Source organism: Fusarium venenatum (assembly GCF_020744135.1).
Source record: "Fusarium venenatum strain MPI-CAGE-CH-0201 chromosome Unknown EDB82scaffold_1, whole genome shotgun sequence".
Lineage (NCBI taxonomy): Eukaryota > Fungi > Ascomycota > Sordariomycetes > Hypocreales > Nectriaceae > Fusarium > Fusarium venenatum.
This window is the reverse complement of record NW_027072129.1, coordinates 6,124,313-6,147,839: the sequence shown is the minus strand read 5'-3', so window position 1 is coordinate 6,147,839 and position 23,527 is coordinate 6,124,313. Positions and strand designations below refer to the sequence as shown.

General features: G+C 47.4%; 10 protein-coding genes across 10 annotated transcripts; 4 read left to right on the top strand and 6 right to left on the bottom strand.

The window, feature by feature from the left end:
- Positions 1-643: 643 nt before the first annotated feature.
- On the top strand, positions 644-1,195 carry EDB82DRAFT_551256 (uncharacterized protein; the record flags this gene model as incomplete). Its single annotated transcript, XM_025730103.1, has 1 exon — positions 644-1,195. The coding sequence occupies one exon, from the start codon at positions 644-646 to the stop codon at positions 1,193-1,195; it is 552 nt and encodes a 183-aa protein (XP_025589261.1).
- Positions 1,196-3,379: 2,184 nt separating this feature from the next.
- On the bottom strand, positions 3,380-3,713 carry EDB82DRAFT_520821 (uncharacterized protein; the record flags this gene model as incomplete). Its single annotated transcript, XM_025730104.2, has 3 exons — positions 3,380-3,393; positions 3,457-3,573; positions 3,623-3,713. 3 exons carry the CDS (start codon positions 3,711-3,713, stop codon positions 3,380-3,382), a joined length of 222 nt encoding a protein of 73 aa, XP_025589262.2.
- Positions 3,714-4,299: 586 nt separating this feature from the next.
- On the top strand, positions 4,300-6,179 carry EDB82DRAFT_520820 (uncharacterized protein; the record flags this gene model as incomplete). Its single annotated transcript, XM_065609071.1, has 4 exons — positions 4,300-5,227; positions 5,273-5,693; positions 5,744-6,035; positions 6,108-6,179. The coding sequence occupies 4 exons, from the start codon at positions 4,300-4,302 to the stop codon at positions 6,177-6,179; spliced, it is 1,713 nt and encodes a 570-aa protein (XP_065465667.1).
- Positions 6,085-7,717, bottom strand: EDB82DRAFT_59986 (Alpha/Beta hydrolase protein). The gene has a single exon (XM_025730106.2). It carries the CDS (start codon positions 7,406-7,408, stop codon positions 6,425-6,427), a length of 984 nt encoding a protein of 327 aa, XP_025589264.1. The 5' UTR covers positions 7,409-7,717; the 3' UTR covers positions 6,085-6,424.
- Positions 7,718-10,797: 3,080 nt separating this feature from the next.
- EDB82DRAFT_59970 (fatty acid desaturase-domain-containing protein) lies at positions 10,798-12,498 on the top strand. Its single transcript, XM_025730108.2, has 3 exons — positions 10,798-11,460; positions 11,511-11,675; positions 11,726-12,498. Exons 1-3 carry the CDS (start codon positions 10,897-10,899, stop codon positions 12,476-12,478), a joined length of 1,482 nt encoding a protein of 493 aa, XP_025589266.2. The 5' UTR covers positions 10,798-10,896; the 3' UTR covers positions 12,479-12,498.
- A 282-nt stretch (positions 12,499-12,780) lies between these two features.
- On the bottom strand, positions 12,781-13,599 carry EDB82DRAFT_487948 (uncharacterized protein). The gene has a single exon (XM_065608320.1). The coding sequence runs from the start codon at positions 13,552-13,554 to the stop codon at positions 13,198-13,200; it is 357 nt and encodes a 118-aa protein (XP_065465666.1). The 5' UTR covers positions 13,555-13,599; the 3' UTR covers positions 12,781-13,197.
- A 991-nt stretch (positions 13,600-14,590) lies between these two features.
- Positions 14,591-15,118, bottom strand: EDB82DRAFT_571746 (uncharacterized protein; the record flags this gene model as incomplete). Its single annotated transcript, XM_025730111.2, has 1 exon — positions 14,591-15,118. One exon carries the CDS (start codon positions 15,116-15,118, stop codon positions 14,591-14,593), a length of 528 nt encoding a protein of 175 aa, XP_025589268.2.
- Positions 15,119-15,437: 319 nt separating this feature from the next.
- Positions 15,438-18,376, bottom strand: EDB82DRAFT_564976 (CHAT domain-containing protein). Its single transcript, XM_025730112.2, has one exon. It carries the CDS (start codon positions 18,307-18,309, stop codon positions 15,712-15,714), a length of 2,598 nt encoding a protein of 865 aa, XP_025589269.1. The 5' UTR covers positions 18,310-18,376; the 3' UTR covers positions 15,438-15,711.
- A 252-nt stretch (positions 18,377-18,628) lies between these two features.
- Positions 18,629-21,539, top strand: EDB82DRAFT_59946 (WD40-repeat-containing domain protein). The gene is made up of 2 exons (XM_065610009.1): positions 18,629-19,261; positions 19,313-21,539. Exons 1-2 carry the CDS (start codon positions 18,679-18,681, stop codon positions 21,499-21,501), a joined length of 2,772 nt encoding a protein of 923 aa, XP_065465665.1. The 5' UTR covers positions 18,629-18,678; the 3' UTR covers positions 21,502-21,539.
- A 38-nt stretch (positions 21,540-21,577) lies between these two features.
- On the bottom strand, positions 21,578-23,509 carry EDB82DRAFT_520813 (caspase domain-containing protein; the record flags this gene model as incomplete). Its single annotated transcript, XM_025730114.1, has 1 exon — positions 21,578-23,509. The coding sequence occupies one exon, from the start codon at positions 23,507-23,509 to the stop codon at positions 21,578-21,580; it is 1,932 nt and encodes a 643-aa protein (XP_025589271.1).
- Positions 23,510-23,527: the final 18 nt, after the last annotated feature.

Genomic DNA, 23,527 nt, shown 5'->3' with positions numbered 1-23,527 from the left:
TTCTAGAGCGTAACAACGTGTAAGTTAAAGTGTCAAGTTGATCTATCATGTGTACCCCACAACTCCGATGCTCTGGTAACGAACATGTGGATCCGTGTAGTTAACGCCAGAGAGGCCACGCTTTCATGCATGGACATCAAAGACAAATGAGTCTGTTCAAAGGTGTTTGGTGTCAGTGCAAGGGACCATGTATAGTTGGACTATTCCAATTGAGGGAAAACGAATATCTTTGTTTTGAGCTTAAATAAACAAATGACACAAGTCAGGTGTTATCGATGATGTTTATTCTATTCAAGGTTTGGAGTTCTGCTACAAGTGACCATAATCTTTGGTCAAGATATCTTCTACTAACGCGGGGAACTCGAAGCCAACAGCATAAGATTCAATGTTATAATTTATTGCTATACATCTATTTGGCAAATTTAAATAACGAAACGGTGCTCACATGATCTCTGGGCATAGAATAAACTTCCCCATCACAAAGTCTTTCTTTGATGTCCAAGTATAAGTTGGCTCAAAATTCCTTTGTTCTCTGTCCAATACTCAAGCAACTCATTCTACCTCTTCGACACGAAATCTACTCTGCAGGCCATTCACCATCATCATCGTCGTCACCATCTCTTCTTCAAAGGATATCTTCAATATGCGTGTCCTCGAATTCGACTGCGGGTTCAGTGTCTACCCGCCTCTCGACCCAAACGACCCAAACACCATCGACCTCTACAACACTTACCTCACCACTCTATCAAACAAATTCGAAGGTCGAGTCGAACCATCTGCTCTAAGCGCTGACAAGCGCATTCTCATCACCCCTGCCACCCCTCGTCTAGACCATGCCGCCATCTCTCCGACCAACGCAGCAGCATTCTACTGCTTCATGCTTCCCGGGCTTCCTAAAATACCCGCCGACGCCACGCATTGCGACAAGTTCCTAGGTTTCAGTCTTGCTTTCAGACACAACGCTAGTTGGACTAAAGAAACGGTTGAGGACTATGTCAAGGAGGTGTATATGATTACTGCCACTCATTTTGGTAACAGGGTCAGGTACTGGCATGGGCTTTATGGCAGAAGATCTAATAAGCAGTGGGGATATTACAGTCGGGCTGATATTGAAAATGCGGAGGATCTGGTGAAGAAGGCTCTTGTGAGGAAGCCCGATGTTATGGACCGTGGAGATGGGCATATCATTGCTTGACGGACCATGTATAGTTGGGCTATAACGCAGTCTCAACCGAATTCGAGGCCGTCCTTGGCGGTGGCTTCACCGTTCCAGTTCATTCATGATTGTACAAGGTGCTGTCCTACGTGAAATACTGTTCCGTTTAGCAGCGGGAGGGAGGCCATCAGATACAGGCGTCTATCTCGTCTATCTCGGGGTAGACACGAAATAATTTCGCAGATCACTACTAATGTGCCGAGAACTAGCGTGCACGACGTCGTTGTCTCTCTGGCCGCTTTGATAGTGGGACGCTTGCCACCTGCTTGGTTAGGAACTTTGTCGCCGTCGACCTGACACTCGCTAGTCAGATGAGGACCTTGACATGTCTCGTACATGACTTGTCGTTCTCCGCAGTGAGCGAAGATGGTTACACTCAATGTCTTGAGCTGGAGTCACGACGTCGTTATCTGCGTGAAGATGGTCACCCTCGAGGTCCAGGGCTGGAGTGGTCGCAGGGGGTAGACAACGAAACGATTTGTTCAGCTCAGACAAATGGCCGTATTCTGCCGCAGTGTCCTCTGCAGAGATATAACCCAAGGCCTCCACTACCTTCTAGCCAAGAACAGAAGGGGTTGCACACCAGAACATGATTCTATACCAACGCTACCACATTGCATATATCGCAGCGAAAGTTTTTCGGGGCATCGCTATAGACCTTTTGTTCCGGGATAGAATCGATGGTAATTGCAGGCGTCCCCGACCGCTGCGATGATCTGATCTATCGTGTGCTTGTGCTTCTGTAAAGTCTGTATAAAAAATGTCTTCATATCGTGTACAGAACTCATATGCGTTTTGAACGTCAAAATTCGTTGCTGTGTAAGTTAGTTCTGGTACAGCCCAGAATATTTTATTCTACTTTCGATGATGTTGAGCGCTGACTACAACAACTCTCATTGATCTAGAGGCGGATGAAGGATGCCACTTTCCCAGATACTCTATTCGACCAGCGGTTTATTTGAACATCTTCAAGCTACATACATGACAGACAATCACGACTCTATATCAGCTCAGGCACACCCTTGACTGGCCTGAAGTCACGACTCCAAGACCGCAAACGCAATCTTTCGTCGTCTGTCATATCACTTAACATTCGACAATCTCCTGCGCATGGGCTTACAAAGATTCATACGACGCTCCTGTGCTGGGGGCTAAAGCCTGATACCACGCTGGTTCCTCGAGCTCAATTGCGTTATCTCGCAATGGAAGACCTGTTCCAGATGATATTCTTGGCTCGTCCAAGCATTGTCGACTCCCTATGGATATTCCTGATGCCATGGTCCAGAAACGATATGTCATGTAGGTCACTATCCCGGAAGGTCGTTCTGAGCGAGGCCAGGCGGGGTGACCATTACTTCTCGGCTGAAACTCTCATGTACCTACAATCGACCAACAACGGCAATCAATTGGGCTGTCAGGGAACCTCAGCCACGGTTATGGAGGACAGGCGACGCCTGCAGCAATCCCAACTGTGGTAACTGTCAAGCTATCAACGGAGTTAAGGCTTATGATCTAAGCACTAACCGACCGATTCAGAGTGGTCAGATTTTTACGGCCAAACGCAGGGCTGAGGATGCTGATGTTTTCGAAGTACGATATCATATACAGCTTACGACTACCGGAATTAAAGGATTGTAAGAAGGAATACTACGCCCGCAACTACCGGAGTCTCTGCAGGCGCGCGCAGTAGATATAAGCATGATGGTAAATGGACTACCTGGTTCCAATCACTGAATACAGCCGGAGTAAGTCCCAGGAATGCCGGGCGCTCGATCTCATGTTTGCGTCCATTGTTTTGGCCACAGGGCTAGCATTCCTACCATTAGTAACGTTCCGTTGATCGTATGATTGTCACTTCTTGGATGACATTCGCTCAAGTGCAAATCCTGACTCTTTGTCGGGATCCTAACTCTGACCACACTACCAAGTTCCAGACAATCCGTGTGGTCAACGGACGGTACTAAAGGCTGACATCGGGCAACATCAGTCACTAATTCAGCATTGAGACTAAGCACTATTACAATTGACAAAATTTATTATTCTAACACGGGTATATCTCCATCGTCATCATCAAAGTACAACAATAAACCAATACTAATCGCCCAAACAAATTATTGGCGTGTTCCAATCGGTCCAGATCCTTCTCAAAAGTTCATCCACAATTTATAGCAGCGCTACTATCAACATATTAGCATGTGTCTCACCAATTGACTAGTGATTATCTTCTGTGCTGTACTGACCTGATCGAGCTTCCCATGACTTGTATGGGTCAGCCGGTTTCTTTGTAGGATCGACGGAGCCAGAAAGCTTCCTCTGGATCTTTTCCTTGAGGGATGGTTTATGGGTTGTTTCAAGACCTGGATATTTTAGATCGTGATTTTAATAGATGAAAAGATTGAAGCATACCAGGCTTTGTACTTGTTGAAGGCTTGGAAGTGTCAACGAGAGTTGTCTCGGAGATGTTGGAAGTCTTGTATGTAGCTGAGAGCTGAGACATGTTGAAGTTTGTATTGAAGTGTTGAAGTATCGAAATAGTAGTGTAGTCGATTTGGTAGTATCGAATTTTCAATGCCTTGATTGAATTGAATGTGATTGTATATCGAATTGATGATCCAAACGTCGAGGGGGCATCCAGATCTACTTATACTCAACTCTACATGATGACTCGGCTTGACCTGTGTTCGATCCATCAGCCGCAGCCCGCAATTTGAGTCACAGCGACGGTGAGTACGCCCTTAACAAACTTCCATCTTGTCAGCCCTGCAGCCAAACGTCTCCGTCTCCGAGTGACACATTCCGCACTTCAACGTGCTAACATGCTTCGGCGTGCTCAATTAAGTCAAACCCCTGTAAGCCGAGCTGAACCATGTGGGGTAGAGTCGCTTTCAGTGGTGTTTAGCTCAAACCGAGCTCCATAATCTTGAAGCCGAGCCCATTAAATTCCAAGCCGAGCGTCTTACTTTTCAAGCCGAGACCGTGAATCTTCAAGCCGACATACACCAATCCTCACCAAAACATACTATCTCCAAGCCGAGACCGAGATTTATAATCATCACGATTTGAAAGCAACACTGAATTGCATCATGGGAGATGCCCCTCTTCTGCGACGCTTAAACGGTCGTCCTCAGGCTTGCGATCCTTGTCGAGCGCGGAAAGTTGCGTGCGATCATGGTCAACCCATATGTTCTCGGTGCGAAAAACGAAAAGAGTCGTGTGTGTACACCATCTCGGAGCCAAGAGTCAAGAAGCAACGGCTTCGGTCGCCAAGCCGAGTCATAGCCCCATCAAGTACAGTCACTTCTACGCACACAATCTCTCCTTCAAACACAACTACTGCCGGTGCGAGTGTAGGTCAGAGTGCAGAGTCCACGTCAACTCCCTCACCTTCGATAGCACCTGGCTATCTTGGCTTCACCAGTCACAATGCAGTCTTTGAAGAAACAAGGAACAGTCTCTCGCTCATCCATGGACCTGCGCTCGAAATTGAGCCAAGTCCAAGGAGGCCGCCGAGGACGAGGGCTTGCTTGATTGAGATGCCATCTCATCTTCGCGAGATGTGCCTCTTTGTCCTCCGTCACCTGCCCGGTCTTCGCGACGATGTCATGCCCAATAAGCTTCACTGTCGCGTTGATGATTGGATGTTTATGGTCATTGAAGATATCTTGCGTACTCTTCAGGAGGACTGGGGTGAGTACTTGGATGCAAGGGAAGACGTGCAGCTTGAAGAGATGGCTTTGTGCATCAGCAACAATACCTCGAGACCCATTCGTGATGAACATTCAAGCGCAAAGGCTTGGACCGATCAGTTCACAGGGAGTAACATTCGTTGGGAGTCCATCGGACTTATCTGGACATATTGGAATGGCGCTCCCGGTATGGAAGCTGCAGCCGTGAACAAGTGTTTAGGCAATTGTGTCGAGCTTGTTCGTCATTTCACAACTGCCAACGATATACTTCTTTATTTATGTTATCGCAGAACAACCATTGAGTCGCTGGTAACAGGTGACGCTGGTGAGTTTGTACACACCAAGTTTCGTTCATCGCTAATGTCTCCAGGTTTAACATGCTGGAGCTACGCTGCCGAGACGGTCGCCCTTCTAACCTTCCTCGGTCTTCACGTCGGCGTTGAAGACCCAAACTACGTGCCTTCCCTGTGCTCGGAACACAAACGCCGCATAACAGCCCGCGTCTATGCTCTCGACAAAGTCCTCGTCTCCTTCACGGGTCGACCACCACTTCTCAGCCATCGCTACTTCTCGGGCCCTCTGGCGATAGACATAGATGATCAGGATCTCATGGGTGGCGATGCTGCTATCAAGAGCGCGATGCAAAGGCTAGACGACAACGGGTTTCGACCAGATGGAGATTTACTTGGTGCAGCGGTAATAAGGGCTCGTGTACAGATTGCTCTTATAAAAGGTGAACTTCTTGAGATGGCGTTGGCGAGTAGTGTGAAAGCGACCTTTGAACTACTGGCGTAAGTTTAAAGGTGAATGTTTCTCTCCAGGGTTTTACTAACACTTGCAGTGAATTGAAGACACGCTGCGAACGAACATACGAGCGATTCCCCCGGAATCTCATCCATCAAGCAGACGAACTAGATGATCCGAATTGCAACGTGGAGAATGTATACGTGAGGATACTTGTTCGCTTGGAGCATTTACAAAACTTGTTCTTTGCCGAGAGGTTATCGCTTCGTTTAGGACATGTTGATGAGAACAAGTTACTGGTGATTAGCTTTGAGATGGTGTGTTTGACGCTTTTATTCTGGACACATCAAGACCGCTTCGCTGGAGTAAGGCGAGACTTTGAATGGCTGGTAAGTACAGTAATTCATGGCGTCATATTATGTCCTGCTAACCATAGTAGTTAATGGCTTTTGCTGCACCAGGAGGAGGCATCCTCTGCCTTGAACTACTCCGCCCAACATTTCGCGGAACCCACCCCGACTGTCCCAAACTAAGCCGGTCAGCGATAATACAAAAGCTCAGTCTTCTTATCGGTTTTCTTGACTGGGTTCGACCCCCAGCTCCTAACGCAGACCTCTGCGCAGACTGCAAAGCTGTTTTACAAGGCGTGCTGGACCACAACCTCAACGCTCCCATCGCCGGCGGTGGAGCGCTGGATACGCTGGACTGGGACATTCCGACGCAGTTGGACTTCAATTTTGATCTTTTGGACACATTTGATTGGTTAAGGCCTGAAGTACTAAACATGCCTGCTTGAGTTAATGAACTCTTGGATGGATGTGTTGGTTTGGTCGGGTTGCTCAAGATGAAGCCAGTGGCTCGTATCGAGAGTAACAGTTTGGAGGTTTGAGGCCCATGATGAAAGCATTTGTTGTTGCTGGGCCATTGACTCTTTAGGGTGAGAAGGCACAACAAAAAGAACTGGTTGTCGGATTTTGAAGTTTTCGAAACCCTTCTCATCGGGCGTAAAGAGATTATCCTTCCACATGCGATACCATCGACAAACACCCTTGTATCCACCTGGTGAGCCAAAGGCCTTGAGGTGGGCCTCTTGAAGGTCTCCAGTGTACCACAATGCGATGGGAAGTCTGCGATTCTCTCGCACGAAGTCATGCATCTTCCCGAGAGGATGAAACCACTCCTTCCACGCCTCCCGATCACAACAGAACATCAAACTCATGGCCGCCTCTGCGTTTTTCTCAAGGATATTTTGAGAATCAGGGTCTGCCAGCCACGGTATATATCCTAGCATTTCATAACCCAGCATTTGCTTGGTCATCTGGTTGATCAAATCTACGTCAAAGGACGTTCCAAGCGGTGGCGGTCCAACAGCGAGGAAAACGAGGGATTCCCATCGCGATGGGTGATAGGCCGCTATCCGTGATAGTAGCGTCGCGCCAAAGTCGTGACCTACTCCAACGACAGTCTTTAATTCGAGAAGGTCTAAAAGCTCAATTACTTCATCGCTCATTGGTTTAAGACGATACAGGGTAACATCGTCGGGCTTGCAGCTGTCGCCGTATCCGAGCATGTCCAACGCTACGACGCCATAGCCTTCTGAAGAGAAATGCCGAATTTGGTGGATCCAGTCGTTGAGTGTGGATGGGAAGCCGTGGAGGAATAAAAGTGTCGTGTTGTGGGATGTGGGTTTAATGGAGATGAACGAGTACGCGTTGCCACTGCGGGCTGTGAATGTATTACGCGGAAGTAAGTTGACTGCCATTTTTAGATGATACAGGGTAATTTTGAGTTCAAATGAAGCAATTGCAATGGAAGTGTCGGTCAATGATTTTTATATCGTCGCGCGGAAAGTTATCGGGGACTTTGTTGTTGATCTACAATTGACTGTATTTGAAGTATACTAATATTAAAATAGTCTTTGGCGATACACTAGCAATATAGAAAGAGCAGAAGTCATGAGAACACAACCACGGGGAAAAGTCACACTTTCATTCAACGGTCTAGAGGAAGTATGTATTTTTTTTATCGGCTTTAAGTCTGCGAGTTCAATTGTATCGCGGGCCAGCATTTGGCTTCCGAACGGGTAATGGTCTCTTTTCGACCAATCACTGTGTTCGGATCTTTGCGAGAGTTATCGAAATGCAATGTAAATTACCTACAACATATGAGTAGCTTGACTAGAGTCTATTGAAAGCTCTACTTTGTAAGAGTCAATCCATTCGGTGTAGTATATACGGTATCAGCTCCTGTCTGCCCATATTCCATGAATAATGAAAAGTCGGCCAAGGATGATGCTGGCACGTAAAACCCGCCACCCATTCTGAAGCACAGTGACGTCGTGGCATGTCGCTGAAGAATGTATCCTCATATCACGCTCACAACATCGAGTCAAGTTTTTGTAACGGTAAACGCGTAATTCAGCGGCTGATCGATGTGGAACTGAGCCAAGGATATTTCTAACATAAGCCAATATTTACCAGGTAGTATGTCCATCGATATTACGTTGGATGATGCGTGTCTCAAGTATTGTGTCTATTCTTACCCTAGAGCCAAGCATTCAATCAAGGACTGATAAGATAAGTCAACGTGGGGGGACTCTTTGGTCTGGTCTGATCTGGTCTGTGTTGTGGCCAGAGTTAATCTTGACACGTTATTTCTTGACCATGGGATTGGACGCCAGAGACCAAATCTAATTTAACCTCGCATCAGGACAAGGATTCAGAAAAGCTTAGCTTCTTTCAACAGTTGCACACCCCCTTTTTCCTTTTTTCTGTATGTATTCTTCCGGTATGAAAAAAGCAGGGAAGCCAAATAAAAAAAAAAGGCCTCACCCGATTTCTTTAATTTCTGGGCCGACGCCATCAACGGCGCAGCAAAAGAAAAGGAACCAGTTGATCCATGTGGATCTAGTTCAAGAGATAGCTTTAGCATATGCGGAGAGCTGCTTTTAGATGCCAAGATTGAGATGGAAAAAGAGGAGAGAATGAGAGAAAGAGAGATTGAGTGGTTCGATTCATGGGATGTTTCTAACCTACCTACATACTAGGCAAAATAGTGGCAATCTTGGATATTGTTAGGCGCCCCTTTTAATATTGTTGTTGATAGTCCAGTTTAGTTACCCACGTGCATGCTTGATGCGGTAATGATAATAACATCCACATGCACATGTTTTAGTTGAAAAGACCAAACGCGTAATCTCGTCACTGAAAAGAACACTTATGGCCCCTTTTTTAACTTTTTTTTACGAGATCTGGTAAACGAATAGACCCCAAGAGATTCATCAAAATTACGCGTACTTGGGTGACCGGGAACCCGCCGGGACTCGTTTATGACTGGCTAAAACACAGCGGGCGCTTTGCTGTGTTCGCACTCGCAGCCCGCGGACGGAGGCTAACTTAAAACCCCAGGCCGGTTTTTCAGGGTCTTGTGGGTACTTTGCAACGCCCCCCCCTGCTGCGCCTGCTCCACAGGGGTTCTTTTCTAGGGGGTCACCTCCGCTAGGAAGTCGACTCAAGGGAGGCTGAGGAGAAGGGGGGATTTTCGTATCAACAAGAACCAACTAAACCAGAGAGGGGGATGACTTGCGCGTTGAGTCTTTTATCCTGGTCTGGTACGTGTACTGAACGTTAATAGAGTACTATGTATGTGGATGTGGCCAGCACTTGATACTCAAACACCTCAACGGCCATACTCAGGTACACTCAGGAACAGGAACAGTAGGTATCTACGAAAACTCAACAGAGTCATGGGTTGCATCTTCTAGAACCATTCAAAGTTTTTTGGTTGTCGGAACCGAGTAACTGTCACTCCCTTTGCCTGCCACTGTCACAAGGCTTAACTAGACTAAGCTAGGAGAAGAAGGTCTAGATCAACAGGAGACCCAAACCCAGACCCAGATTCTCTTGTTTCAAGCGTCAAAGTCACTCCCCACTTATAGAGGCGACTCTCCGCAGGTCCTATGGGATAGGACCAGTTTAATATGTGGTTCGCTCAACAAAGAATCTTGGCTACAGCCCATCCGTTGGTTAGCGTCAACAAGGGTCATGGACGATGCTCATCTCTCTCACTCTTTCTTGTTTTTATTGCCTTCCCCTTTCCTCTTTTTGTGCCTCTTTCCAGCAGACTTGACGTATGTTGCGCAGGTTTCTCGGACAAGGACTAGAAAGACTTTACAGTACCAATCACCCTACTCTGTATCCGTGCAGCATCTAGATGATCCTTTGAGGGGCCTTGGCCCGTTCGTACCCAGGATCCCAGTTAAAGCTAAGCTTGGAAAGAGCTAATCGTTTGACGTGCCCCGGGTTAAGGGACTAGCTTGCTTGCCATGGATCACAAAACGGTATTGCTCTACGGATGCTGCGCCCATTCGTTGGTTTGTGTGGTGGTACAGAAACGAGCGAACCATCAATCTGCATCTGGGGGCGTAGCTTGAGTAAGAGGCGAGAATACAGTAATTATGGATATCTTTTTCGTACACCCATAGCAGAGCAGGTAGCTCGTTGTGCCCCTGATTGAATCAGAGTATTTATCTCTTGTGCTGCCTCGGTTGTTTGCTCTGTCGCTGCCCTTTTTAGCTTTCCGGTTGCTCTTACCTTTTCGCTCTTTCTCTTATTTATCCTTTGGTGATTCACAGCTCCTCCTTCCCTTGCAATCACTCGAATCTTTCCGCACTACTTCAGCATCTCCCCTCGAGCGACATTCTTTTTCAGCATACAAAAACAATCACATACACACTGCGGACCGATTCCGAAAAATCACAATGAGTCGCGATACTATCTTGACCGCAGCGGCGGTTGAGCGATTGATCGCCGACGGTCAAACAATTGTCGTGTATGAAGATGCGATCCTCAAGCTCGATGGTTGGATGGAGAGACATCCTGGTGGTCGATTGGCCGTGTTGCACATGGTCGGTCGCGATGCGACGGACGAAATGAAAGCGTAAGTTTTACACCTAAAAAACGGAGATAGAAAAAAAAAGGAAGAAATGTCGTTGTGGCTGAAGTTGAGGTTATACACATCAACGACACTACACCCAAAAGAGAAAAACACCATGATGCACACATACAACACCCCATTGGCCACCCTGTCAGACGAGGCGAGACGACCCGAAATGCAGATGCATTGCAAGCGTGGGGTTGATCAAAGCCAAAGCGATTTAAACTACCTTCCATTACAGATCAGATCAGATCAGATCAGATTATTAATAACATTTTCTCCGTTAGTTATCACTCCGAATCGACACTACGAACAATGAAGGCCTATCGGATCGGCCGGAAGCAAGGCCCTTGGACGAACCGCACACCACCAATTAGAGGCGGCATCTTTCGCAAAGACGTCCCCGATGAGGTCGAATTGTCCGATTCGGCTACTTCAGACACAGAAGAGAGTCTTGCCAACAGCAGTATTCTCGACGACGCAGCTAGTTCTGCTTCTTCCGCCACCGATGATGTGATTGTCGGTGGAGGAGATGATATCCTCAAGACCGAGGGATTGAGACACCGATCTGGCACCATCAAGAGCGAACCCAACAGCAAGCGATCCGTCATCCTCAAGGTCGCAAACGCCGGTGTTGCACGCGAGATCCAGACCGACTTGGAAACATACCCTGCGCCAGAGGATTTCAAGGTGCAAACTGACATTAGGCGCAAGTACCAGCTTCTTCACGACAGGATCCGAGATGAGGGCTTGTACCAGTGTCCTTATGTTGAGTATGGAAAGGAGTTGGCTCGCTACACCACCTTGTTCGCTCTCTTTGGTACTTTGTTCTACAACCAGTGGTACATCACTTCTTCCATGTTCCTGGGATTGTTCTGGGTATGTAATTTGTCTGTTGTTCGCAAGAAACGAAACTAACCCATCTCCAGCATCAAATCATGTTCTCAGCCCACGATGCTGGTCATCTTGCCATTACATCCAACTTTGTTATTGATACCCTGATTGGCATGTTCGTTGCCGATTTCTGCTGTGGTCTTTCCATCGGTTGGTGGAAGAGCAGCCACAACGTTCACCATCTTGTCACAAATGCACCTGTAAGATACTCGCTCCTATCGAATCATCAATATCGTACTAACTCGACCAGGAACACGATCCCGATATTCAGAACGTTCCTCTTTTCGCCACGTGCCCCTCTTTCTTCAAGTCTCTCCACTCGACCTACTACGACTTCACCTTCGTCTGGGACGCCGCCGCCGATTTCCTCGTCCCCTTCCAGAAATACACCTACTACCCCGTCATGGGCATTGCGCGCTTCAACCTCTACCTCCTGTCGTGGCTCCATGTTTTGTCCAAGAAGTCTTCTCAGCTTGGAAAGAGCCGCGCCTGGTGGATTCGACCTGGTGAGATCATCTTCATGGCTTGCTACTGGTTCCTCTTTGGCTATTGTCTCCTCTGGCGCGGTCTCCCCGACTGGACCACCCGTGTCATCTTCGTGCTCGTTTCTCACATCATCACCATGCCTCTCCACGTCCAGATCACCCTTTCCCATTGGGGAATGTCCACTGTTGACCTCGGCGAGACGGAATCTTTTGCCCAGCGACAGCTCCGAACCACTATGGACGTCGACTGCCCTGCGTGGATGGACTTTGTTCACGGAGGTCTTCAGTTCCAGGCTGTTCATCATCTTTTCCCCCGTTTGCCTCGCCACAACCTTCGCAAGGCGCAGGTCATGATCCGCGAGTTCTGTGCCGATACTGGCGTTCCTTACTCTATCCTTAACTTCACCGACGGAAACAGGAAGGTTCTCGGTCGTCTCCAGGACGTGAGCGACCAGCTTGACATCATGATCAAGTGCCAGAAACATATGGCTCAGACTGGAGAGAGCGGTTTACATTAAATGCGTTGATAAAATACTTTTAATTTCTACGATTCTTAGACTAGACTAGCATATCAGAGCGAGTGCGATTTCCTTTATTTGAGACAGCAAAAAAAAGCAATAGAATTCTGTCTACTTTTAATAAATGGGTATTCCTATAGTTCTGTGACCCTTTTGACTCCTAGTTCCTGTTGTCTTTCAAAGTTCCTGCCAACCAGTCCAACTAAGACACCCGTCAACTCCCAAATGCATGCATGTCTTGACTAATCAATCCTCCAGAAAACTCAAACTAAAAGTTGTAGTATTCGTCAATACGCTCGTATCAAAAAGCAATATGCTCACAAAATCAGACCTCCCGACGCCATCGCTGTAATTTCGGATATCCAGACAAGGTAGGAAAACAATTTTTCTATCTTTATCGCCTACCATTTGTTAGACAACCGGCGCGCATGACATGGGCCAACGGAAGAAAACTTACGTTGATTTAAGACCAAGCAGCAGGGAGGTAATTCTGGTCATGGATCATTCGGTAGAACTCGACTCTCTTCTTCACGCTCAGAGTGGTGAAATCAGCCCCCGCGTCGAACAGCGCAAAGCAAATAACACGGGCTTGCATGGCGTCGATATTGCTATCGCTGCCGCGTTGGTAGGCGTAAGCTAGAGGCGATCGATCACAATGCTGTGCCTCGTCATTGGTTGTGTTGGGGTCTGCGTCTCGCTGAAGCAGAAAAAGTGTTGTCTCAACCCGCATTCTGAACAGAGACTCGTAGGGGACGGCATCCCCCCACCATATAGAAAGAGGTGTTCGCCCATCGATGGTATCCCAAGTCTTTGGGAATATGGTAGTCAGGAGGAGCCCCAGCATCGAGGCAGAGGGACAGGGTGCGCAGGTTGTTAGTTGCGCAGGCGAATCCTAGGGGGAACCATCCTCGAATCTTGGTGATTTTGTATAGCTCTCTGATAAGCAGAGTGTACATTCTCTTGTTGGTCCGTACGAGACGGCTAGCGCTTCGGAACGGCATTGTGTGAAGAATTTTGACGATGAGGTCGTAGGGGAGCTCTGCCAAGGGGAACGTAGTAAGAGTGGTAGTCGACATTTTGACGTTTGTCGTGAAGGTGCGAGTAAGGATACAATAAACGACCGTGGTTCTGTCAATAGATGTGATGAAGAAGATATTCAGGAGATCAACAATACAACGAAGAGGCTATGCGTTGATAGGGAAGTCCTTGTAGAAGGAAATAGGTAGGAAGAGGGATGAGTAGAGAAAAATAATCTCTATCAGAAGAGCAGGCAAACAAACGGTGGATAGACCGCGAGTGAATGCGAGCGTCTGGCAGTGGCAGGGTGTTGATGCAGTCAGTAGTATACCGACGAAACGATTGGCCAGTTGACGTTAGTGTGTATACTATTATGCAATAGCAAACGGGCTTTGGCGAATAGATTAAGTCTGGTAAGTTGGTAATATCAGATTCAGATGGTGCGCTTGGTAAACTGCTTCGTAGAGTGTTTGATGGAGAGGTCGATAATGTCTAAGAGGGTTTTGGGACCTTATATGTGATAGAGGAACATGACAGATCTAGAAAACAGATTCTTGTTCTTTTGAAAGAGTCGATAAACCGTCTGGATGATAAACTATAACTGTAGCACGATGTTTTGTTCCGTGTAAAAGAGTATTTGTACTGGACAATATTGCAGATCGTAGGAACGCGGATGAGGATGCACTCTTGATCCGGAACAAGCCTGATGTTAATTTGGAGGATAGACCAAAACTACGCAAATTCACTTTCATCTGTTCAAATGCTCTTGTGTAAAAGAATAGATAAATTCGTAGATGGTAAGGGGCTCTGAAAGGTGACCCTGAACTGGTGATGCAGGGTCGGAATTGTTTAGTACCCGACCGTAGTAACCAGGTAAACAGATGGAAACATATCACAGTGCAAGGCAAGGAGATTTAGCAACTTCAGAAAGAAAAAAAAAAGACTTTAGAATTACTGGAATCATGTCTATTGTATAGATAAACTATAAACGCGGCGATAAAAGACACAAAACTACCAAAAAACACTCTAGCAAACCGGATGAAGACGACAACATGGTGCCCCAACTTGAATAAAATCCAAATGATCTCTATTGAGCTACAGAACAAGAGATCTCTCATCAGTGTCGGCATCACGAAGTAGTCTAATTATCGCCCTTCCTGCCCATCGCCAGTAGTCAAGATGCGGCACCACGAAACCCTGCTCATTCCACTTCTTAGGGACGCGCCACTGAGGAATACCCGGCATCATCACCGACTGAACAGCCATCTGCAGAGGTGAGTCAAAAAGTACGGGCATACTGACATCGTGATCATTTGCAAAGTTCGGATCTGCGCCGCGCTCGAGAAGCCACTGCACAACGCCGACCTGGTAGAACTTGATAGCGGTATACAGAGGTCTGTTAAAGCGCTCTTGTACGGAATCGTAGATGCCTTGGGTTTCGGCTTGGAAGCTTCGTTCGAGGGCGAGGATGTTGCCGTCGCGACAGGCTTCGTAGATGTGTGCGCGGGCGAGGGACTTGGACTTGGAGGCTTGCTTGTAGACCTCGTTGATGAGGGTACTATAGAGGGGACTGCATGTGCGAGCGAGACTTGCCTTACATTGGAATGTATCGGTGAAGTTCATGATGATGAGGAGGATCTCCGGGGGTATGATATGGAGGGAGCCATGGTGAATTGTGGGAAAGAGTCCATTTTTGGAGTAGTAGATCTTTGGTGTAGTCGAGAGAATAAACTGGATTATTGTTTTTATTAACTGGGAGGACTGCTCTTTTTAATCCTGTACTCCATGGCCTGGTGTTTGATGTCTTGACCTGTTCAGCCCAGCTGTTCAAATTATTCTAGTACAAGCCTTTGTGTTAACAAGAACGCCAGTTGATAACAAAGAAAGTCACTATGAAATTCGACTCAATAATGTCCCGTTATTGACCTGCCTTGAACATGTTGTCAACCACAAGCCAGGGCACAAAGAAAGGTCCGGGAGCATGTAAAATGAAACTGGCAACATCTCAGAGCAAAAGACCAATATGCTCAACAGCGCTATGCCACCGAAGAATTTGACGAAGTTTCTTCTTGCTAGCCTCCGATCCCTTATTACGCCTCCCGTTAGCTGATACAGCAAAGAAATAGCCTGGTGGTCAATCCTCTACGTATCAACATCCTTTGACTGGCGGTCACAAGAACTTGCAAAGAAGGGAGTCGACATAAACGAACCATTAATTATACACCAAAGTGGACGAACGGAACCCAATAAAGCGGCCCCATATCTTCCTCATCGTCGCAAGATATGATATCTCTCTTTCCATCTCCCTCAATCTGCTCCAACTTTCTCTTTCTCGTCTCCGAACCTCGTCCTCTCCAACCATTGCTGAACTCCTTCGACCATTCATCTCGAAGATTACGTGCTGCAGCATGTAGTCCATGACCGACAGCTTCATCCGTAATACCACGATCCCGGAGGCTCTCATATAATACCCTTGCCATATCGACGCATGACTTGTCGTTGACTTCCCACAGAGTGCCTACTACGTGTCGGAATCCTGCGAGTTGACAGGCACTGATTAGATGGACGCCTTCGTCTGAGAACCTCTCGTTATCGAGACGACCTGTCCCACAGGCTGACAGGTATGCGAGGAATGGCGGGCTGTCGTGCAGCTTTGTGTCGAAAAGCGTGGTAACTGTGAATGGATCACTGCTCGAGTCGTCTAACAACAGCTTACTGTCCAGAGGATTCTTGTTATCACTATTGCCGTGACCTGCAAAGTGGAAGACAGTGCAGTCACTTAAATAAGGGATAATGTCTTGCTTCTGCTGCCCCGGTCGGACAGGGTCTAGAGACATTGATTTGCAGATGTCGCTCACTAGGGAAACTTCTTGAGAAGCGAAGGGCAGATTTGCGCTATATCCCTTTGTAGTCTCCATCGCGACAAGAAGAGTGTATTGAGTCTCGCGCACTGCGATTTCTCGACGTCGACCCTGAATAACGGACTTGATAGAGGAGTTGTAAGAAGAAACAGCTCTGTCTAGGACTGTTTCAGTAGTCCCAGGGTAATAATCTCCGGCTGCATGAATAGCAAACTTGCTGAGACTGCCGGTCGGGATCCACCATACATGAGGCCAGTTGCCATCTGTTGGTATCCTGTTATAACCCAGAAAGTCCAATACTGGCTTTGCCATAGATTCCCATAGCCAGCGCAGAATCTGTGGCGACCCAAGAGCATCAGACGGCTTTTTTCTCAAACCACCCCAAGCTGGGTCTGACAATGACTTATCCCAGCCTTTGCTGGATACATGAGCATCCCAAACGTTGAAGTTGCTGTTAGAAATAGGTTCATTCGTCGCCTTGAGAGAGGCAAACGTTTGCTGGAAAGAAACAGAAGGCTCAATCTCCTGCATCTGATACGCGCCCTCTACATCCGATAGGGTAAGCTTCGGTAAAGGTAACAGACGAAGCTGATTTGACTCAACGATAATCGCGTCGCAACGGAATCTGCTAACATTGATAACCACTATAGGCCCGCTTTTTGCAGCAGCTTTCATCGCTTCTTCTGTAGGCGGAATAAGATAGTCTTCGAAGCCAGGCTCCTTGCGGATTCTGTTTAGCAAGTCGTCCAGCTTCTCATCAGCTTCTTTCCGACGATCTGACTCGGTCTCCCAGGTTTCCTCCGGATCTTCCAGAGCATCAGTGTATTGCAGAGGATCATCGAGTGCGCCCCGAATACTGTTCAGTTCCTCTGCATTCTGTGGATGCTGGGCTTGTAAGCTCGCGCGATCAGTCCTCATTTCCTCCATAGATTGAGAGAGGACTCCTCTTCCCTCCTCAAGGATGGTAAGTACCACAGACAGGTCCTTTCCTGCGTTCAAAGCTACTGCAGCGGCATCGGATGCCAACCCAGAAACTTGGCCAATCATATGTAGCTTGTCCGAATGTTCGTGCGACCGGAAGATAAGTTTATGAAAAAGAGCAACCGCATAAGAAGAAACTTCGTGGGCCAGGTCCCAGTTCGGAACATCAGCACAGTAAGATAAGACATCATCTGCGGCCCGAATCCGTTGAAGAGTTGGTGCTTGCTTAGCATGGACAGCGGTAACATGGCATTTTATGCATTCCTCGAGTTCGTCCTTTGTTTTAGTTGAATGGTACTTGTGCCCCAAATGAGTTCCCAAGTTCTTCAATCGGCCAGCAAGTCTTGGATGGTTTTTTGGTGTTAGATCGACGGCTTCACGGCTTGCTGATATAGCCTCATCGATATAGCTTTGGAGTTCAAGGTCAGATCTCAAGCCTCCCCTCCAGTGTAAGTGCCCCAAGCCGACACTGAGTTTGTTCAAGAGCGTAGCACGCAAAGGATTGTCTTTGTCAAGCTTCTCGAGAGCCTCACGCGTGCAGTCCACAGCTTCATCAAGATCCCATTTGAAGCCTTTTACATAGTATCTTTCTATTAAAAGAGTACCAAGGTTTCCCCAGAACAAAGGCAGGACCGGGTCATCATCTTCGACTGCATCAATCGAGTCTCTGGCAACCAAGACGGCCTTGAGAAGATCGGACACGGACTTTTGCCTAACGTATCTATCGTGAAGTTGGTAAGAAAGGTTATGTACAATTCGTCCTCTACTAGGAAGTTCATCAGGCGCTATACGGGCAGCTATGCGTAGAAGTCGGATACCTTCGTCAAGGTAGGCTATTGCGCCGGTTGTTGAGTGCTTTCTGCTGAGCTGTTTGGCAAGACGAGCCAGATATAATGGACGGTCTGGTGAGTCCTCGGGGAAAGCATCCACAGCTCTTCGTACCTCCTGTATCGTTTCTGTGATTGGGTCCATACTTGTTTGTGCGCAATAATGGCATGAAAAAAGTAAGAGTGTTTCTGAGCTGGAGTCTTGAATAAGGTTACGAACAATGGCTGTCCCACTCTCTGGTGGTGGGGATGTTCCGAGTATGACCAGCATTGCTACCTGAAGTGCTACAGGGATCGAAATCCCATCTTGTATGCACGTAAACGCCGCCATTCACCATCGCTGGAAATGAGCATGCATATATGGTAAGCGCCTAGCTTACGAATAGAGAAGAGGAGTCTTTTCACCGCGCGAATTAATTCCGGTTTTTTATCCGAAACTTCCCAAGATGTAGTTCTAGTCGTAGTGTTACTCGACTTCACTATGTAACAGACCTCGACTGGCGCGACACCTGAGATGGATCCAGATAAACATGAGCCGCTGCTCGGTAGGTCTTTTAGAGGTTGTTCGGCTGAAGTTGAGCCATCGTTCCATTTGGTCAGCGATTCGTTCTCCTCGTTACTCCACGTCCCCGAGACTACCATCATCCAGCCACCTGATGTGCTTCGCCCAACCGAAAATACGGCAAAGTCCATTGATGACCCTCTGCAGCCTTTCCCTTCAACCCACAGAAGCGTTGCTTTGAGTTCAGCGAGTAAGCAGTCTGCCTACCCAGGGTCTACTCATCAAGTCCTAGCCATAAACTGCTTTCGTATAATGGGCGAGTGTTTAAGACCTGACATCTGTGGTATATCACTGCCAGGCATAGATAGGTCGGCTATCCCGGGAGATATGATCAGTAGGTTCATTCCTGAACCTCTTGTTTACGCTTGCATAAATTGGGTTACACATATTCAGTGGATAGGTGTCAAGGAAAGGGACGACGGAAGAGTATTGCAATTCCTCCAGAGCCACTTTTTGCATTGGCTGGAGGTGTTAAGTCTGACTGGGAATGCTGCGGAAAGTATTCATATGGTCCAAACCCTCCAAACAATGCTGCATGTAAGTATGTCCCGATGATTTCTCCTTTATACCACACTGACACTCATACGGGATGATGGTAGCAAAAGGCTATCTGAATTTCTCAAAGACGCACTGGAATTACTATATCGCAACATGTCGATGATTGACTCAAGCCCACTGCAGATCTACTCATCACTAGTCATGTTTGCTGCGCAAGAAAATACTGTAGCTGCATTATTCAATGACTCAATTCCGTGTTGGATTCTCATAAAACCAGAGCGGCAAGCTCTAGAGGATGACAGTCGACAAGTATTCGAAGGTCACCAAGACTCGGTCACCTCATCGGTATTCTCTCCAGATGCATCACTAATCGCATCTGTTTCCGAAGATTGTACTATAAGGATCTGGCGTGTGAGCGACGGGAAATGCTTACACAAGTTAATTGGCCACAAAGACGCGATATTTTCTGTCGCATTCTTTCCAAAGGGTGACATTTTGGTTTCTGGCTGCCAAGATAAGAGTGTTAGACTGTGGTCTGTTGAAGATGGCAGATGTCTAAGGCGTCTGCGAGGACACAATAGCGCCGTGAATCAGGTGGTTGCGTCCCCCGATGGCCAATTTGTCACCTTCTGTTCTTCACTAGATAAGGGTGATGGATCAGGCAAGATATGGATCTGGTCAATACCAGAGCGCGAGTGTCTTCACGAATGGCAAGGACATTGGGGAACAGTTCATTCTGTGGACTTTTCATCCGATTCAGAGCTAGTGACCTTTGGGACTGCCGATGGACTTATCTATGTATGGCGAGTGAAGGATGGCGTGTGTATTTACACTTTGGAGGGACATGAAGAGCCCGTACACTCAGCGGTTTTTGCTCCTGACCTTTCCTATCTGGCCTCAAGCTCTGCTGATGGCACAGTACGTATATGGAACTTTGCAGAGGAGCAATGTCAGCAGGTATTCGACTGTCAAACGTGGACTACTACGATTTCTGTCTCTCCAGATTCAAAGCAAATTTCGGCTGCGTCTTCGGATAACGTCATACAAATATGGAACGTGGAGCAAACCCGCTGTGAGTATGAACTGATAGGACACACCAGCTATGTCAACTCAACTGTGTTCTCACCGGACGCGAAACTGTTGGTCTCAGGCTCCCATGACTTTACAGTTCGTGTGTGGCCTGCAAATGCTCCTCCGAAAAAGCAAAAGTTAGATGACAAGCCTCGTGGACTAGGAGCAATTATTGTCTCTCCCGATCACTCTATAATAGCATCAGCTGAGCTTGCCGGGTCGATAAAACTGTGGGATTTCCGGGGAGGGGGCATGATTAGAGAGATGAGAGCAGCAGGGTGTGACTTCCTTCATGTGGACGAGTTTCAGTTCTCCCCAGACGGGAAACGTCTACTTGTTCTTGGCTATTCATCTGGAAGTGTCGGTTGGCTGTGGTCCGTTGATGACGGTGAATGCATTCACGACTTCACAGAGCATGAGTGGACTGCCAACCATGCAACGTTCTTGCGAGACTCGAAGACTGTCATCATAGGTTGTGATGACTATGTGATTCGTCGGTGGAACATTGAGGATGGCTTCATGGACGAACTTATAGGCCACGAATCGGCGATATCCGTGGTGTCAGTATCGAAGAACCCCGAGATGCTTGCCTGCGGTGATTATGGTGGGATAGTACGGCTTTGGGATCCCCTTGACGGAACAGTCTTGCACAAGCTGCATGGACCTGAAGGCGAGACAACCACTGCAGTGTTTTATCAAGGAGGAGAACTGCTTGCAATATCATACTCTGACAACACTATACGTATTTGGAACACAAAGACCGGAATCTGTGCAAAGATGTTGACATCGACCGAAGACATAGGCTCTGTTTCCTTTGCGCCTGACCTAGCTTTTCTCGTATCAACTCACAGCGATGACACGGTTCGGATCTGGCGCATTGAAGATGAGACATGTTTACACGCTCAAAAGTTCCCTCGCATTGGGAGTTGCGATATTGAGTTTAACGGAAGCGGCTCTCAGTTGGTATTCGACGCTGGCCAGCTGTTGATTAAAGGTTTGAGCGCCGCAGATTCGACCATCGAATTGGTTAACACAGGCTTAGCATTGAGTAAAGACTCTAGGTGGGTGACTTGGCGTGGAAAGAAGATACTGTGGTTGCCAAGCTCAGTGCATCCATCTTGTTGGTTGATTAGGGAATCTACGGTCGCAATTGGTTGCACATCAGGAAGGGTGATAGTCATCAGATTTGGGGATGTTCCAGTCTAAGTAGAAGGAAGATACACCATGTTTCAATAAAACCATGGTAGTTAGAGGTGATAATAAGATCATTGTTTGTCCGTAATCATATCTGGGACATCGGGAGTGAGGTCCTCAGCGGAAAATTGAAAGCAACCCACTGCTCAGCTTCTTTAATCACTGATCGGGATACTTCACCCTTTCGTTTCTTTGGCAACCCCCCAATCTTGGGAAGCTCCAACAGGTCAAAAGATGTTGGGTGAGATGTTACAATTACCTTCAAAGTATCATCACACTGCCTTAGCCCCTTCGCCCTCATCTCTTTGGGTACCATGGTCCTCATCTTCTTGTTAAATCGTCCCGTAAAACCCTCTTCATCCTTCAATGGAGGGATAACAGCATGCCCATAGAACACATTCTCCACCTGCCAGAAAGGGCCGAGACTGAAAATATGAAGATATAGTTCTTCAGAGGTTTTGTTTTGCACGGTCAGCTCAAACATGTACTTGTTGGTGGCATCCTCTTCGACTTCGACTGTGGTATCGGGACTGAAGCTGGTTTTGGATCGAGTCAAGATGCCAATGTCAAATGACGACAAAAACTTGGATGATACAGTGTCATTTTTGAGCGATTTTGCAAATTCGTATCGCACGATGTGTTCGAGAAGGGCAGCAATGTCCTCTGGGCTGAAAACATCCCGTTTCAACACAGGCAGATTCTCGAGTTGCTTGCCGTCCTTGTTGTATATCTTGTACTCATCGCCAACAAGTTGTAGTACGAACCAAAAAGGGCGTTTTTCTGACACAGGATACGCGGCAAGTGAATATCTCCGGAAAGCTGCAACCAACTCTTCAGGGTTGGTAACCTCATCACTGAAAGCTATAGCAAAATCATGGAAGCACTGCTTGGTCTGAGGCTCAGCAACGCATTTAGTCTCCTTCATCTTCTCCGCGCCGGTAAGACGCAGCACAGATGTAAGAGGACCGATGGTACTGAGTTCAGCAGTTATAACATTATTGTGCAGTGCGTCGTTGTCGTCGACTACCCCAGAAGGATACAAAATGAAGTCGTCCCCTTCTCTGAACCCATGTGCATGTCCAGCTTGTAGAAAAACAGCATCCTGTCCACTTTTGTAGGCGGGTATGACAGGGCGTGTCGTTGCTAGAGTATGCGGTCCGAAAAACTCTTGGTTCTTATTTCCGTACAAGGCTGGGGTCTGGTCCAGTTCGTTTTCTTTGAAACTTGGCGAAAGGCGATAGAATACGTCTCGATGTCTTTTATTAATCCCAAAGTCCTTAAGACAGCGCGCTAGGAAGAAAGACAATGCACCGTGTTCCACTCCGCCCTGAATAACCTCTGTTGCTTCCTCGTGAGGACCACAGGCTGCGAGAATAGCGTAGCCATTTGGATCGATTAGCCAACTAGGTTGCATAGATACATCTCTGTAACCCGAACGGGCTTTTTCAGTAGTCTCAGTAGACTCATCATCGTTGGCGACAAACGTTTCAGCGTTGAAAGGAAGGAACCGAACTTTTTTACGTTCTAACCGATAGATGCTCGAAGAAAAGCAGCAGTCCAGAACAAGAGTGACAACTAACCCCTTATTCACCATGGCATTGAGCGATATAGCCAATCTATGGCCACCAAGTAGCTGAATCATGGTCGCATCTTTGTTCAGGAGAGCAAATGCCAGGTCGCCAGTTCCGTGATCCGAAAATTCACTCATTGGTGCTATCCTGCTGCCGTGTCCTGAGAAATGTATATAGACACAGTGTCCGGGCTGTGCGACCGCTGTGACTTCTCTAATAGCAGCTGTCACATTGTTGTAGGTTGGCCAGTGAGCAGAATCTTCCTGCAGCCCAGGTTTGTCCGGTAGCGAGCTTGGAGTAGCAGTGAAGCACTTGATATCGGTTGTAATAGTATGCTTTTGGAGCAGTGACTGGATCTGCTGAACATCTCGGACACAGCCATCCAAAGGTTTTTCTGGATAGGCATTGATTCCCACCAAGATCGCGTGATGGGTTGGTCCGTCTGCCATTATAATGAGGATAGAGAG